At 39.0% G+C, this 16,327-nt stretch overlaps 1 protein-coding gene across 1 annotated transcript; it reads left to right on the plus strand.

The window, feature by feature from the left end:
* The first annotated feature begins 9,009 nt into the window (after nt 1–9,009).
* Nucleotides 9,010–15,034, plus strand: fam8a1a (family with sequence similarity 8 member A1a). Its single transcript, XM_047382820.1, has 5 exons — nt 9,010–9,516; nt 11,039–11,159; nt 11,346–11,469; nt 13,488–13,627; nt 13,717–15,034. Exons 1-5 carry the CDS (start codon nt 9,144–9,146, stop codon nt 13,856–13,858), a joined length of 900 nt encoding a protein of 299 aa, XP_047238776.1. The 5' UTR covers nt 9,010–9,143; the 3' UTR covers nt 13,859–15,034.
* Nucleotides 15,035–16,327: the final 1,293 nt, after the last annotated feature.

A 16,327-nucleotide genomic window follows, 5' to 3' on the forward strand; every position in this document is an offset into this window, starting at 1 on the left:
CATCATGCACCAGGGTGAGTTACAACAACGACAAACCCTGGTTCACAGCTAAACTCAGAAGGTTAAGACTGGATAAGGAAGAGGCCTTCAGGAGTGGGGACAAAGACATATACAGAGAGGCTAAGTACAAGTTTGGCAAGGCAGTGAAAGAGGCCAAACGACTGTACTCTGAGAAGCTCCAAATCCACTTCTCAGCCAACGACTCTGCGTCTGTCTAGAAAGGGCTCAAGCAAATCACCAACTACAAGCCAAAAGCCCCCCACTCCATCAACGACCGACGCCTCGCCAACGACCTGAATGAGTTCTACTGCCGCTTTGAAAGACAAAGGGACAGTCCTGCAACCATCCCCCACGACGCCCCCCAACACCTGCAGCCACAATCCACCACCCCCACCTCCCCAACCTCAAGAGGGGCCTTGGCACCTCCAACCCCCACCCTGAAGTTCCCCCCCACCAGCCCCCTACCCACGCCGAGGACGGCTCTTTCCATCCAGGAGAGGGACGTCAACAAACTCTTCAGGAGACAGAACCCCCGGAAAGCTGCTGGTCCGGATTCTGTCTCACCAGCCAGCCTGAAGCACTGCGCTGATCAGCTGTCTCCAGTCTTCACAGACATTTTTAACACCTCACTGGAGACATGTCATGTGCCAGCCTGCTTCAAGTCCTCCACCATCGTCCCTGTTCCCATGAAGCCAAGGACCACAGGGCTTAATGACTTCAGACCCGTCGCCCTGACCTCTGTGGTGATGAAGTCCTTTGAGCGCCTTGTGCTCTCACACCTAAAAGACATCACCGACCCCCTCCTGGACCCCCTGCAGTTTGCCTACAGAGCCAACAGGTCTGTAGACGATGCAGTCAATCTAGCCCTTCACTTCATCCTCTGGCACCTGGACTCCACAGGAACCTATGCCAGGATCCTGTTTGTGGATTTCAGCTCTGCCTTCAACACCATCGTCCCAGCTCTGCTCCAGGAGAAGCTCTCCCAGCTCAGTGTGCCCGACTCCACCTGCAGGTGGATCACTGACTTCCTGTCTGACAGGAAGCAGCGCGTGAGGCTGGGGAAGCACGTCTCTGACTCCCTGACCATCAGCACCGGTTCCCCCCAAGGCTGTGTTCTCTCTCCTCTGCTCTTCTCCCTGTACACCAACAGCTGCACCTCCAGTCACCAGTCTGTCAAGCTTCTGAAGTTTGCGGACGACACCACCCTGATCGGACTCATCTCTGATGGTGACGAGTCCGCGTACAGATGGGAGGTGGACCATCTGTTGGACTGGTGTAGCCAGAACAACCTTGAGCTCAACGCTCTAAAGACAGTGGAGATGGTTGTGGACTTCAGGCAGAACCCAGCCCCACCTGCCCCCATCACCCTCTGTGACTCCAGAATTGACACTGTGGAATCTTTCCGCTTCCTGGGAACCATCATCTCCCAGGATCTCAAGTGGGAGCCAAACATCAGCTCCCTCATCAAGAAAGCCCAGCAGAGGATGTTCTTCCTGCGGCAGCTGAAGAAATTCAACCTGCCAAAGACTATGATGGTGCACTTCTACACAGCCATCATTGAGTCCATCCTCACCTCCTCCATCACCATCTGGTACGCCGCTGCTACAGCCAAGGATAAGGGCAGGCTGCAGCGTGTCATTCGGTCTGCTGAGAAGGTGATTGGCTGCAGTCTACTGTCGCTCCAGGAACTGTACACCTCCAGGACCCTGAAGCGGGCAGGGAAGATTCTGACTGATCCCTCCCACCCCGGTCACAGACTCTTTGAGACTCTCCCCTCTGGCAGGAGGCTGCGGTCCATCCGGACCAAAACCTCACGCCACAAGAACAGTTTTTTCCCATCTGCCACCAGCCTGGTTAACAAAGCCCGGAAACCACACTTTCCCCCACACCCCTTTTTTTGCTGACAGGACACTTGTAACTCTATGCGTTACATTAACGCTCAGCATGGACTCCTGCTTTACTTGCACTGCCATACTTGCACAATGATCACCTGCACTGTTGTATTGCTCTTGCATCTTATACTGCTCTATACTTACTCTCACTCACTTAAAACTGTGCACATATATTTATATTATATTGTAGATATGTTTATACTGTTTAATTTGTATTGTATTGCACCGACTACGCCAAAACAAATTCCTTGTATGTGCAAAAACGTACTTGGCAATAAAGCTTTTCTGATTCTGATTATTGGTGCTTTGTATATAGAGCAGCAGCTAAAACACATTTACTGAAAATAGAATAAGTTATAAAGTATTGAGGATTAGTGCAGGTGCAATAAGATCTACACCTACTAAGGCAACACAGGTTGAGTTGGGTGATCTTCCTTCAGATCTGGGAGGAGATAAGCTTGTACTTACATACTGGTGCCGTCTATGTGGTTGTTGGAATGAAAACCCTGCAAGGAGTGTTATTCAGGAGTGTTGGGGATATATTTCTTTTAAAGGTAATGGTAATTTTGCATGGGTAATAAAGGTTAAAATCAGAGGAATAGAGAATAAATGGTTTAACTCCCCTACACCTATAAGTCTCTTTTTAAAACTACTCTTAAGTTTATGTCTCTAAATGTAAGGGGCCTTAGAGAAAATGTCAAAAAGAAGGCAATGTTTCTGTACTGCAGAAACAAAAATCCACTCTGTTATTTTTTTTCAAGAAACTCATTCAACAGACTCGGATGAAAAATTTTGGTCAAACCATTGGAGAGATCAGATAACTCATTCACATGGTACATCCAAATCAGCTGGCGTGGCTATATTAATGAATAACTTTCCAGGGAAAATAATATTATACAAAAAATTATAGTTATGGCCATTGTTCTCTCTCCATATTACATATCGAGGATGCATTAATAATCCTAGGTAATGTTTATGGCTACTGCAACATTTCAAAAAATAAGGAGCTTCTTACAATTACTGAAGTAAATGTTAAACAACTTAAACAAAGATTCCTTACAAAACATGTATTAATAGGTGGGGACTGGAATATGGTTAAGGACGAAGGGCTTGATAGACACCCCAGCAAGTTTGAAAACTCCCGTCCAAACCGTATTTTGTCTGATTTCTGTAGCAACTTAGGACTTATTGACTTATGGAGAGATAAACATGTTAACGAAAAACAGTTTTCTTGGTTTAAAGCAGATGCATCAAGCAGATCTAGAATAGATTTCTGGTTAGGAACAGATGATATTCTCAAACTAACTTCAGATTGTCTCCAACTCCTCTTACAGATCATTACAGCATTAATTTATTAATTACTCCCCTTCCTGAGAATTTGAGACATGCAGGGTACTGGAAATTCAATGCAAATCTTTTATAAATATGAATATGATAAATATAAATATGATCTCTATTGTAGAGAAATCAAAGAACTAGTGGAAAAGATCCTTCCAGATGATTGAGTAAAGACCTACACCAGAAAATGGGAATACTTAAAATATAAGATACACTCTATCACTTTTAGCAAAAATCTTGAAAAAAACGGTGTCCTGGAAGAAGTAAGGTTAGTAAAAGATTTAAACGCATTATGTGTTAAACAGACACTAAATGATGCAGACAAAAATAACCTTCTAACCGTACAATCTAAACTAGACACCATCTATGAAACAAAGGCCCGGGGTACTTTCATCCGACTTCATCCCTTCATCTCTGTGGATTTCAAGGAAAACTGTGACAAAAATATTAATATAGAAGAGCTAGACAGTGCTATCATGTGCTTGAAACTCGATAAATCCCCTGGCCCTGACGGCCTTACTGCCAATTTCTATAGACATTTTTGGGATTGTCTTAGATAATTTATATTCCAGCTCTTTAAAGAGATCATATGTAATAACTCTCTTCCACGCAGCATGAAACAGGGTATCATCACCCTTATACCAAAACCAGGAAGAGACAAAAAGGTTCTAGACAACTACTGCCCAATCACCCTCCTAAACTGTGACTACAAATTATTGACGTATATATACACAAATAGAATAAAAACTTGTCTTGAGGATGTTATTTCTGAAACTCAAACAGGTTTTATTTACAAAAGATCAATACACAACAACATCAGACTCGTCCAGGATTTAATAGAGTACAGTGATCTCATTGAGGATAAAGGCTTCATCCTTTTCTTAGACTTCTACAAAGCCTTTCATATGTTGGAGCATCAGTTTCTTTTCAAAGTCTTACACTTGTTTGGTTTTGGACCAAATTTTTGTAGAATTGTAAAAAGCTTTTACAACGGGACCACAAGCTCGGTTGCTCTTCCACATGGTACTTCTCCACGTTAATAGGGGAGTAAAGCAGGGCTGCAATATTTCTCCCTTCCTCTTTATCTTGGCTGTTGAAATGATGGCTATCTTCATAAAAAACTCAAATATACCAAAACTGAAAATTTTTGATGACCAAATTATAATCCACCAACTAGCTGACGACACCCCAGTCTTTTTGAAGAGTCTAGACCAAACTCCTAAAGTTCTTGAGTTAATCGATACATTTTCCAAAGCATCAGGTTTAACTTCAAACCTACAGAAATGTGAACTGATGGCGATTCATGACACTAATCTCATAGAAGCGTACGGTATTCCCATTAAATACTGAGTGAAATATCTTGGAATTCTAATAACTAAAGATGCTAAACTCAGTGAAACTGTTAACATAGAGAATAAAATCCAGAATCGCAAATCTCAGTTAAATAGACGGATTCAAAGGGATCTGGCACTGTTCGGGAGAACCTATCTAACCAAAATGGAATCACTGTCTCGATGTATATACCCTGCATATTCTATGGCCATACCCAACAAACATATTAAAGCTATAAATCAATTAAACTTTAACCTCATCTGGAAAAATCGAGTCCACTACTTAAAGAAAGTAAACATGGTAAAAGACTTTAAAGATGGTGGTTTACAAGCCATTGACTTTGAATGCTTAAATTCTGTCTTTAAAATAAACTGGCTGAAATCTTTTTAATGAATGGAAATAGTATATGGTATGGTCTTCCCAAAGGTTTGTTTAAAAAAATTGGGGGCTAAGATTTTGTTCTTAGATGTGACTTTGGTGTCTCAAATCTTTTTTCTGACTCAGAGGTTAACAAGATGAGGACTGCTTATCTTAAATACCCCTAGTAAGTCCTAAAGCTAAAGAAATACATTTTAAAATTCTCAACAACATTTTTCCATCCAGAGGATTGTTAAGACAAAGCTTTAATTTTGACACTAAGAGCTGTACATTTTGTGACAACAATATTGAAACAACGGATCATCTCTTTTTCTATTGTGCACACATTGGAACATTTTCGGGAAACTTTCAGGCCTGGATCTTTACAAAACTTTTCCTTCCCCATCCATTAAAAAGAGAGGATATAATATTTGGAACCACCCCCAGAGACAGAAGATCTGACCTCATGGTCAACAACCTGCTGATCCTTGCCAAATACTTCATCCACTCCTGTGAATGGGGAACAGAAAACCTGACTTTTCAACTTGATAGACAACCATCTGAGAACCTTAAAAGTGATGAAAAGCAAGAAGAGTATACAGCTCATTGACGCCTTTGAAGAACTGAACTTATTTGATGAGAATTAGTGCCCTTTTGTGTGTATTTTCTTTTATTATTTATTCAATTTTTTTATGTTTTTGTTGTCTCCTCTGTGAAACATTTGTCAATTTATTTTCTCTCATCTTATATTCTTATGTGTGTCTTGAACATATAACAACCCGATGTATCTTTTGTTTATACATGCCACATGTTTCTGTACATTTTGTTCAAAAGCTTTAATAAAAGAAAAAAAAAAAAAAGAATTAGAAGAAGAAGAAGAATTACATACTCTGGAACAGTAGGTGGTGGTAATGCCCCATTAAGTTGGTCGCCAACCGCCGTAAAGCTTTAAGAAGAAGTAGAAGAACGGACCGACGAGGAACAATGGGGATTTAAGTTTTCAGTTGTAAAAACCAAAGTAATGATATTTAATCAGAAAAAAATAAACAAGGAAATAAAATTACAATTATATAAACAAGAATTAGAGCAAGTAAAGTGTATAACATTTTTAGGATTATGGTTTGATGAAAAACTAAAATGGAATATACATATTCAAAAAGTTGTTGATAAATGTAAGAAAATTTTAAATATTATGAGATGCTTGGCTGGCAGTGATTGGGGAGCAGATAGAAAATCACTAAAACAGATTTACACAGGAATGATAAGATCTAACATAGACTTTGGTTGTATAGTTTACGGTTCAGCAGCTAAAACACATCTGGTTAAATTAGATATTATCCAACATCAGGCATTAAGATTATGTACTGGAGCATTTAAAACTAGACCAACAGCAGCAATAGAAATAGAAATGGGAGAAATGCAGTTAGAGTTAAGAAGAATAAAACTAGAAATAAATTATTGGTTAAATTTACAAGGTAATAACTTGGATCATCCAATTTGGGAAATTTTAAATCCATGTTGGGAAAAATAAAAGAAAGAAATGAAGAGTTTTGGATGGACAATTGAAAATAAAAGAAAATAATTTAAAATTATTGATTTAGAAATTAGTCAAACATCACCAATATCAGTTATACCACCTTGGATTCTACCAGAAGCAACAGTAGATATGTCAATAATGGAAAAGAAGCAAGATAAATCTTACATAGTAGATAGTTATTTAGTACAGATACATTTAAATAATTATTATAGATATATTCAAATATATACAGATGCATCAAAAATAAATGGGAAAGTAGGAATAGCTTTTGTAGTACCAGAATTCAATATAAAAATAGGAAAACGAATTACAGACGGCTTGTCAGTATACACAGGAGAAATGTTGGCAATATTATTAACTTTACAATGGGTAGAAGACATAAAACCATTAAAAACAGTAATTTGCTCAGATTCAAGCTCTGCATTATTAAGTTTAAAATATAATCAATCAGATAGTAGGATGGACATTTTATTAGAAATATTTCATACATTATACAGAATACAAAAAATGGGCTTGATAGTTATATTTGTGTGGGTTCCAGCACATATTGGAGTAGAAGGAAACGAGAGGGCAGATAAAATAGCAAAGAGGGTAATTCAAAATTCTATTAGTTTTACAGTTAAAACAAGTAAATCTGAGGGAAAGAGTATTGTTCAAGGAAAGCTGATGGAAAAATGGCAAAAAAGGTGGGATGAAGGAAAAACAGGAAGATGGTTTTATAAAATTCAGAAGATAGTAGGAGAAAGATGAAATGGAAGACGAGTATAGAAATGAGGAAAGAGTGATAACAAGGTTAAGATTTGGGCATACAGAACTTAATTATACACTTTTTAAAATTCAAAAGCATAATACTGGTAAATGTGACTACTGTGGAAAATATGAAACAATAGAACATGTTATATTACAATGTGTTGGAGTTGATCCCAGGAATTCCTGCATGCTTGTTTGTTTAGTAATGCTAAGACCTCCTATACTGTTATTAATAAAAAACAAAGTAATAAAAGAAACACGGAGATTGCAGTCTTTAGATGCCTGTACAGGGAGAAGATCATACGAATCCTTCTGAAACTTCCGAAACTTCTGATTACTTCCCCCAGAACAGTAGTTTTTATTCAAAATCAAGGCGTGTACATGACAAATAAAAAACATACATTTTAAGAGTTTCAGAGCTGTCTGGCACTTCTGACATGACTTTTCAGCACTTCCTGTTTTTCTACAAATAGCTTCTTGTCGTAGGGCAGAACTCTTACATACAGAAATATGTTCTTGTCGTTAGGCAGAAGATTTACAGTAACACGTCCAAAAATATCTTCAGTTACTGGGCAGATGATATCTAAGTCCAACACACACAAATATAAGCCTGTTTGGAGGCCTCTAAGTTACACAATACATTTTATTTCACACATTATTAAACATCTTGAGCATAGCAATACAGATCCTATAAGCATAGCATGAATATTTTCCAACAAATGTCACAAATATGAAAGAGAAAGAAGATATATGAGGAGAGAGGTTGAAGGTATTAAGAAAAAGGTTAATTTATTAGATATTTTTAGGAAGAATTTAGGGAGTAAACATATACAAATAGTGATTTGATTTTTAAAGAAAACAAAATTTCATAGAATTTGATTATAGTAGATACATTTGTGAAAGTATGGAGGATATAGATGGGTAGAATACAAAGTATTGTGTATATATACAACTTAATGCTCACCCTCTACTGATGATCCACATAGCCCTGTCTTTTAGTGTTTAACCCTTTCTCTCTCCTAGACATGGCAATTGACTGAGCTTTTACTGTGACTAACTCTATGAGCTCTCTTTCAGACTCTAACCTTGAAAACTGGCTCAGAGTTTATCTGTTCTTTCTTTCTAGGTGAAACGACTAAAGGAGCTACATCCATTAACATTTACTTTTTCTTCCCATAGAAAGTACTCCTGGATCAGTGCTTCTTTGTTCTTTTTGTGTCTCTGCTCTGTTCTCTCAAACACCGAGTCGGTCGTGGAAGATGGCCGCTCACACTGAGCCTGGTTCTGCTGGAGGTTTCTTCCTGTTAAAAGGGAGTTTTTCCTCTCCACTGTCGCTACATGCATGCTCAGTATGAGGGATTGCTGCAAAGTCAATGCCAGTGACTGTCCACTGTCTCTACATGCTCATCCAGGAGGAGTGAATGCTGCAAGTCACTGACTGGATACAATCTGCTGGGTTTCCTTAGATAGAAAAACCTTTTATCCAATTTGAATAAATAACTGAATCTGACTGCACTGTTCAATGGTTAGGATTAATTGGAATATATGTACCTGACTGTTGTGAAGTGCTTTGAGACAACATGTGTTGTGAATTGGCGCTATATAAATAAAAAACTGAATTGAAATATATATATATATATATATATATATATATATATATGTATGTATAGGTAATATTTATTTATTTATTTAATTTGTAGAATTTAAATATATATATAAATAGATGGACCGACACGAACCACACTCCATACCAGTAAGTGGCGGTAATGCTACTAAAAGTTTGTTGCCAACCGCCAATAAAACCAAGAAGAAGAAGAAGAAGAAGACGACGACCGACGAGGATGAGCGGCATCAACACTCAAATGCAGTACGGAGAAGCGGACTTCACGGTTTAAATTCATATTTTGGGTAAACTTCATTTGAACGTATTTGTGACTATGGCGGGTGACAGCAGTCGCGACGGCTCTGAAATCGACACAAAGCAGCTCCAAGCTAATCCCACGACGGAGTATTGCTCAAAGTTGCAGCGGTGGATGTGGGAGTATTACTGGGGATATGCTAACTGGCAGAGCTACCCAGCTCTGTCAGCCTTCCCGCTGCCTCCGCTGAGCTCTGCTTCTCAGACACACGCTGCACATGGGTCCTCCCCCGCCAGTGGGCAGCCAGCGTTTGAACCCGGGAACTGGTACGGCATCCCGCATGCTTTCAGACCCCCGGGGTCCTCCCCTCCGTCTCACCCAGCTGATGTCCAGGCGGAGCAGCGCTCAGCCATGACTGCTGTGCAGCAGAACCGAAGTCCACCTCAGGCAGGTAGGGTTCTGTTTGCTAAACCGGTGGCCTATTTCCACAGAAATCCCCCTGAGCATGTTGTAAGGTGCGTGGTTCCTAAAGACTTAAGCTGAGACGTGAGTATAATGGGAAGCAGGCTTAAGAAAAGGTCCAGATGGAAACATTCTTATATACTTAGATCTGTTCCTAAGACTCTTTGGACCTATTGTTCACCTCTGGTATTTTCCTGCAGATTTGAAGTAGCTTCAAAATAACTACAGTGCCTTGCAAAATTATTCATACCACTTGACATTTTTAATTGTATTTGTATTTTATGTGTTGGACAACTATAATGATGCATATCTGTGGTTTTCACACGTTTCACAACTGAAACTCTGAAAATTGTGGTGAACATTTGTTCACAGCTCCCGAGAGTCGAGGCTTTGTAGGATTACCTCCTCTGCAATTACAGCTGCAAGATATTTCGGGGAATGCATCTTCCTGCTTTGCCAATCTAGTAATGAAACTTTTGGCAAGCTCAGTCACATTGGCTGAAGAAGCAATTTTCAAGTCGCGCCTCATATTAGATTGTATTCAGGTCTGGAGTTTGAAAAGGCTATTTTCTGTCGCCAACTCCCGTCCTCAGGGGCTACTGCCCTGCATGCTTTAGATGATCCACACCTGAATAAAAAAAAAAAAATTGGTTCATTATGAGGCCTCTGCAGACATTGATGACATACTGAGGAGGGAAAGCCACCATTTATTAATCTGTTTTTTTGAGCAGGGACACCTCTAAAACATGCGAGACACTGGCTTTTCAGGACTGGAGTTGGTCCCTCGTGGTCTAAATCATCCCGTTGTAGCTCTATTGAACGATAAATGTGAGATTTTTGGATATTGTTTTATAACATATCCTGTCTTTAAACTTGTCCACAACCTTCTCCCTGACTTGTCTGATGTGTTCCTTAGTCTTCATGATGCTGTTGGTTCACAAATGTTCTCCAACAAACCTCTGAGACCTTTGAAAAACAGATCGATTTAGCCACATCTCTCTAGGAAGCTTTTTAGGACAGTAATCCATTTTTTCTTTACTACTCAGCTGAAATGCACTTTATTTAAGGGTTAGTGGTCTCTATATTGCACCAGCAACAGAGAGCACAAAATGTTGCGGCACATCTTTTATCTGCAACACACAAATACGAGCAGGATCACATTTCATCCATTTTATCTTCACTCCACAAGCTTCCCATACATTTTAGGATTCATTTCCTGTATTCGTTTTTAAAGCTCTCCATGACCTTCTGAGCGGCTGCACCATTATACACCCTCAGGTCAGCTGATCAGCAGCTCCTCGTTGTGCCTGAAACGAAACGTAACCTTAGAGGGGACCGCGCTTCTGCTGTGGCAGCCCCTAAAATGTGGAATGACTTACCACTGCACATCAGACTAGGTCGCTGTCTGTTTTTAAGTGCTTTAATGACTAAAGCTGGATTAAATGAGTTGGGATAAACCAGGCACTGCACACGTGGAAATGACGAGATTTGTCTCCACATTATATTCGCAGGACGAGAGTACACAATCCCGTCGCCTCTTCAGAGGTTCCTGGCGGAGACGGTGGACTTCCTTATCTTGTTTTGTGTGAAGGCCACCATCGTGTTGTGGATAATGCATCTCTGTGGAATGAAGTGAGAAAAGAAATCAGAACACTTAAAAAAAAAAAAAAAAGAAAGAACAACAACATTTATTGCATTAAGAAAAAACATAAAAATGTTGCTCTTGGCCTGTGTTTCTCAGCAGTGCTTTAATGCCAAGTTATGCGGCCATCCTCCAGCACCACCCTCACACCAACAAATTGTCTCGTCTCCTTTCAGGGACATTGCCAAGTTTATCACCCACTTCATTATTGAGGAGATCGATGAGAACACGTCCATCGAGGACCTGCAGAAGATGATGGTGGTCGCCCTGGTTTACAGGGTACTGGTTTGCATCTATGAGGTGGGACACATCGCCTATTTCCTGTTCGTAGTAAACCAACGTTGGTTTGTTGAGATTCACACACATTTATTTATTAAATTTGTCTGACTTGGACTTTGGTAAGGAGTTTGAATGAAATGAAGCATTTTTAGTATTGTGCATGCTGACTACAGCAGCAGTGATGGTTAAGATGTGTTTTAGCTCTTTTGGCCTTGTTAACTGGTATCTGATATGCATAGTACTGGTTTTCAAGGATTTCCCTTCAATAAATATCATAAAAATATAAACTACATTAAAAATATCCTTTTTAATTCAGCTCAAACTGAGTTTTCAGACACATATTGAGGGTTATATGAATACAAAGGCACACGTTGGTCAACATGCCAGGGTTGCTGGTATCTGTGCACAAATATAGATATAATTTGCTTCTTTAGCGATTTAAATTTTTTTTTATATATATATATATATTTTTTTTTTTGCAAACGATTGCACTTTTTATGTACATTTACCCTTTTAGCTCCACGTCTTTCAACAGAAAAATGAAAACAGCCGTATTAAATTGACCACAATGCACTCAGCTCTCCGCTCACACATTTTCCATATAATTACCGACCAAGCACTGATTAGAGATGAAGGTAATTTCGACTCCATTCACAAGGAGTTGCTTCACTGCTGCATGAAGTGATTTGTTTTACAGCAAAACATTTTGTTCCATAGAGGGAACATTGTGATGCAACATTGCATTCAGAGTTGCCTAGGATGAAGTCATGTATTTAGCGTCTTTTGTTGGCTGTTTGTGTCGGAGGCTTTGTTTTCCCACATGGGGGCTGAGCTCTGAGACATTTAGTCACCTCGGCTCAGACTAAATCCATCTGGTCTGTTTCCCTTTGATTATTTAGATTTTCTTTGCTGTGTAGAAATCTGAATATAAATGTTTTGCTCTAATTTGAATGCAAGTGACTCTCAGTAAATTAGAATGCGATTGAAACGTTTATTTTAGTAATGCAATTCAAAAAGTTAGATCCATATAGATGCAGCGCATCCGGAAGGTATTCACTGCGCTGCACTTTTTCCATGTTTAGTTATGTCACAGCCTTGTTCCAAACGGTATCAAAATCATCTCTGTCCTCTTAAGTTCTCCACACAACACCTCATTATGACGATGTGAAAGACATTTGTTTGAGATTGTTACAAATAGAAAAGTAAGAAATCACATTTACACAAATATTCACAGCCTTTTCCATGAAGCTTAAAACTGAGCTGAGGTGCAGACTTTTTCTACTCTTCATCCTTGAGATGTTCCCAGAGCTTAAATGGAGTCCACCTGTGGTAAATTCAGTTCATGGGACTTGATTAGGAAAGGCAAACACTTGTCTATATAATGTCCCACAGTTGACAGTGCATGTCGGAGCCCAAACACCAAGCATGAATTCAGAGGAATTGTCTGTAGACTTTAGAGACAGGATTGTCTTGAGCACAAGTCTGGGGAAGGATGCAGGAACGTATCTGCTGATTTGAAGGTCCCAAAGAGCACAGTGGCCTTCATCATTCGTAAATGGAAAAAGTTTTATAACTAGCAGGACTCTTCATAGAGCCGGCTGGCCGTCTAAGCTGAGCGATTAGGGAAGAAGGACTTTACGCAGAGAGATGACCTAGTAGCGCATGTGCTACAGCTAAGTCCAGTAGGTCCTCTTTTCTGTAATTACATGTTAATATAATAGGATTCAAAGAGTATTATAACAGTATGACAGTGATAGCATGGTAATTAAAAAATTTGTGAGAACCAGAATTTTTGGAGTTTTGTTAGCTGTAAGCCAGAACTATCAGAATTACTAGAGTCAAACATTTGAAATTCACGACTCTGTTTGCAATGAATCCATGTAATTCCTGAGTTTTGAACTGAAGTACTGATTTAAATGAACTTTTTAATGCTATTCTGACACCTTGGGATGCATAGATGATAGCTGACTACACGTGTTATTGCAAAAAGAAAAAACAAAACTGCATTGGCATCTTTTTTTATGCTCTTGTTTAAACAGACAATTTGTATTTGGGGCGCTGGAGGTGCGACTCCAGGAAAGTTCCTGCTCGGTCTGCGGGTGGTGACATGCGACACGTCCACCATGGTACGACCCAACCGCATCTTTGTGGTTCCAGCATCTAACGTCTCTCTGTCGGCGTGAGTGATCTCATTTTATACTTTATTTGAAATCACGGGGTTCTGGCACGAGGTCCAAATAACCATTTTAAATCTCCTTACATTCGCAGCTCTACTGTGCGGGCTTTGAACAAGAACTTCTCCATCGCTTTCCTCTTCCCCATCTTCATCACAGTCCTCTTCTTCCAGCACAACAGGACTGTTTATGACATTGTGGCCGGGACCATAGTGGTTCAACGCAGAGGGGGCTGATGGGTTGTAGTTACTGACAGAGGGCGATTGTTCTGTTTCTCATTAGGAGCCAAATAACTGATTTTAAATCTAAACTGTAAGAGTGATGGGTCGTAACATCACTAAACAGAAATTGGACTGCACTTTAAAAGTACATGAATACGGACATGGTAGCAGAATATTAAGTCAAAAAATGAAAAACTGCCTCGTCTGTTGTGAGGATTTCGGTTTTCTTATCGAGTGTCAATGAAAACTGCTCTTTACTCTTTGCCTCTGCAACAATATGCGCAGTGTTTGTACAATGCCAAATGATTTCTTTTTCCCCAAACATTAATTACTCTTGGGCCAAACTATTTATTTCATATTTTATAGATAAGAAAGCATTGAATGGTACCTAAATATAGAAATATATTTTTCAAGTGAACTACTTGATGGATCACCAGGACTCAGGAAGCCTGCAGGTGGGGAGGAAAACCATCAATCCAATCTAAGCCTTAATACCTCCACCTCTGTTAGTTAAGCGGCTGTTTGAGTAGTTCGTGTATCCTTCAAAGTCCATGTGAGGCACCAAAATAAAGAGGTCATGTAGGCTGGGTGCCTACATGACCTCAGATAACAAAAAATGCAAAATATCTGCATGCAAAACTTAACATTGCACACATTTTTGGTTTCCTGACGGAAAAAAAAAATGAGGGTCTTGTAGCTGGGTTATGATTGTAGCTGTTTGGATGACCTCGGAAGTATTGGGATTATTTTGTAAATTCAGAAAAAATTGCCGTGAAGATCTATGCAGCAATCTGTATGTGATTTTTTTTAAACTTTTTTTTTCTATTAACGTTTTTTAGGTTACAGCTTATTTGTGCATTGTTTGTTTTTCAAACGGAATTGTTTCGAGTGCAATTTTCCACTTTCCACTCTGCAAAACAATATACTATTATGAACGATAATTTGGTTAAATATTCCCTTTTAGTCAGTGATTATTATTTTTTTTATATTATTTACACTGTACAAATTGTCCATTGTTGCACAGTTTGTAAATTCTCAAAAGAAAAGTCATTTTGTGACTCAGGGCAATGTTTTAGCATTGATGATAATATTTTATTTAAACATAAAATCTGATATTTCTGTATGTAAAAAATTTGAGAATATTCTGGTATTAAATTTCCTAACCATAAATGGATTTATTCCACACAAGAAGTTTTTGTTTTCATTGTCCCATCAATGCCTCTCTCACCTTACAATTATAATAAAATTTAAGCAATGTGAGACTTTAGATTAAATTACTACATTAATGAACCTTAATGTCAGTTAATAGGTAGAATAATACAGAGTGACTTTAAGATGACTAAACTATATAACCAGGAACTTTTTTATTACATTGTATTTCCTCTTGTTATTGGTGAAGAGACACTGGCGTTTCATACAGAAAAGTTAAGAGGTGTGTTTTATTAAATGTACTTTTTCTAGTTTTCTACAGTTGCACGTTCATAGTGTCACCACATGGGGGCAGCAAAGGTCAAAATAAGCCAGACTGAAGTAATGTCATTTGATACAACTAATGCACTCAATAAAACTACAATCCCTCTTTGTATGATGCAATGCTTGCAGGACCACTTTAAATATAAAATCTGAACACCTGTAACTATACTGTTCATGAACTATTGTGGTATTTTTCAGCTTGGTTTTACTTTTCGTACTAAATCCACAAAACTGTCAGTAGGGAATGCACTGAAATGTATCTTCAGAGATCAGTGAGAGCTAATGCATTATCTATGTGTGTGCATGTTTGTTTATAATTTAAATTACATAGTTTTCAAAAATATTCATACCTTATGCCTTTTTTACAATTTTTTCATGTTACAACTACACACTTCAGCGTAATTTGTAGGATAAGTTTGATCTAAACCACTGTTCTTCTGGGTGTATGTATTGGTTTGTTGTCCTGCTGGGAGGATGCAAGTCCCCAGCTTCCCAGTGCTTGCCAAAGAAGTGTCCTCACAGCATGGTGCTGCTACCACCATGTTTCATTGTGGGGACCTTGTGTTTGTATGTTGAACAGTATTAATTTTGCCTCAGTTGGAACTGAAATGTAACTTTTTGGCCTTTATGCAACCAGACCAACACCTTCTACATATTCGCTGTGCCCCCCACTTGTAGATAGGTTTTCCCCTCATTACTTCATAAATGAAAGCACCACTAATTGTTCCTCTGTTGACATATTCTCTCTCCTGAGCTGTTGGTCTCTGTAGCTCCTCCAGAGTTGCAATGGGCCTCCTAGCTGTTTATCTGATTAATGTGCTCCTTGTTCTAAATTTGGTTGTATCATTTTGGGTGTTAGCAGAGCTGAAATCAAGAAAAAAAACAAATGTTTCTACTTATATGACTTTTCATATTTTAATTTAAAAAAAATTTACTGCAAGGAAGTGACACATTTGTCCTCGTGGCCTTGAACCTGCAATATCTGATTTACATTGAGCGTTGAAACAAAAG

Source organism: Girardinichthys multiradiatus, chromosome 13, assembly GCF_021462225.1.
Source record: "Girardinichthys multiradiatus isolate DD_20200921_A chromosome 13, DD_fGirMul_XY1, whole genome shotgun sequence".
In the NCBI taxonomy this organism is placed as follows: domain Eukaryota; kingdom Metazoa; phylum Chordata; class Actinopteri; order Cyprinodontiformes; family Goodeidae; genus Girardinichthys; species Girardinichthys multiradiatus.

Coding starts and splice junctions, on each gene's coding strand:
- fam8a1a (XM_047382820.1), top strand. CDS start 9,144: ATGGCGGGTGACAGCAGTCGCGACGGCTCTGAAATCGACACAAAGCAG. Junction 9,517..11,038: donor CCGAAGTCCACCTCAGGCAG/GTAGGGTTCTGT, acceptor TTATATTCGCAG/GACGAGAGTACACAATCCCG. Junction 13,628..13,716: donor TCTAACGTCTCTCTGTCGGC/GTGAGTGATCTC, acceptor TTACATTCGCAG/CTCTACTGTGCGGGCTTTGA.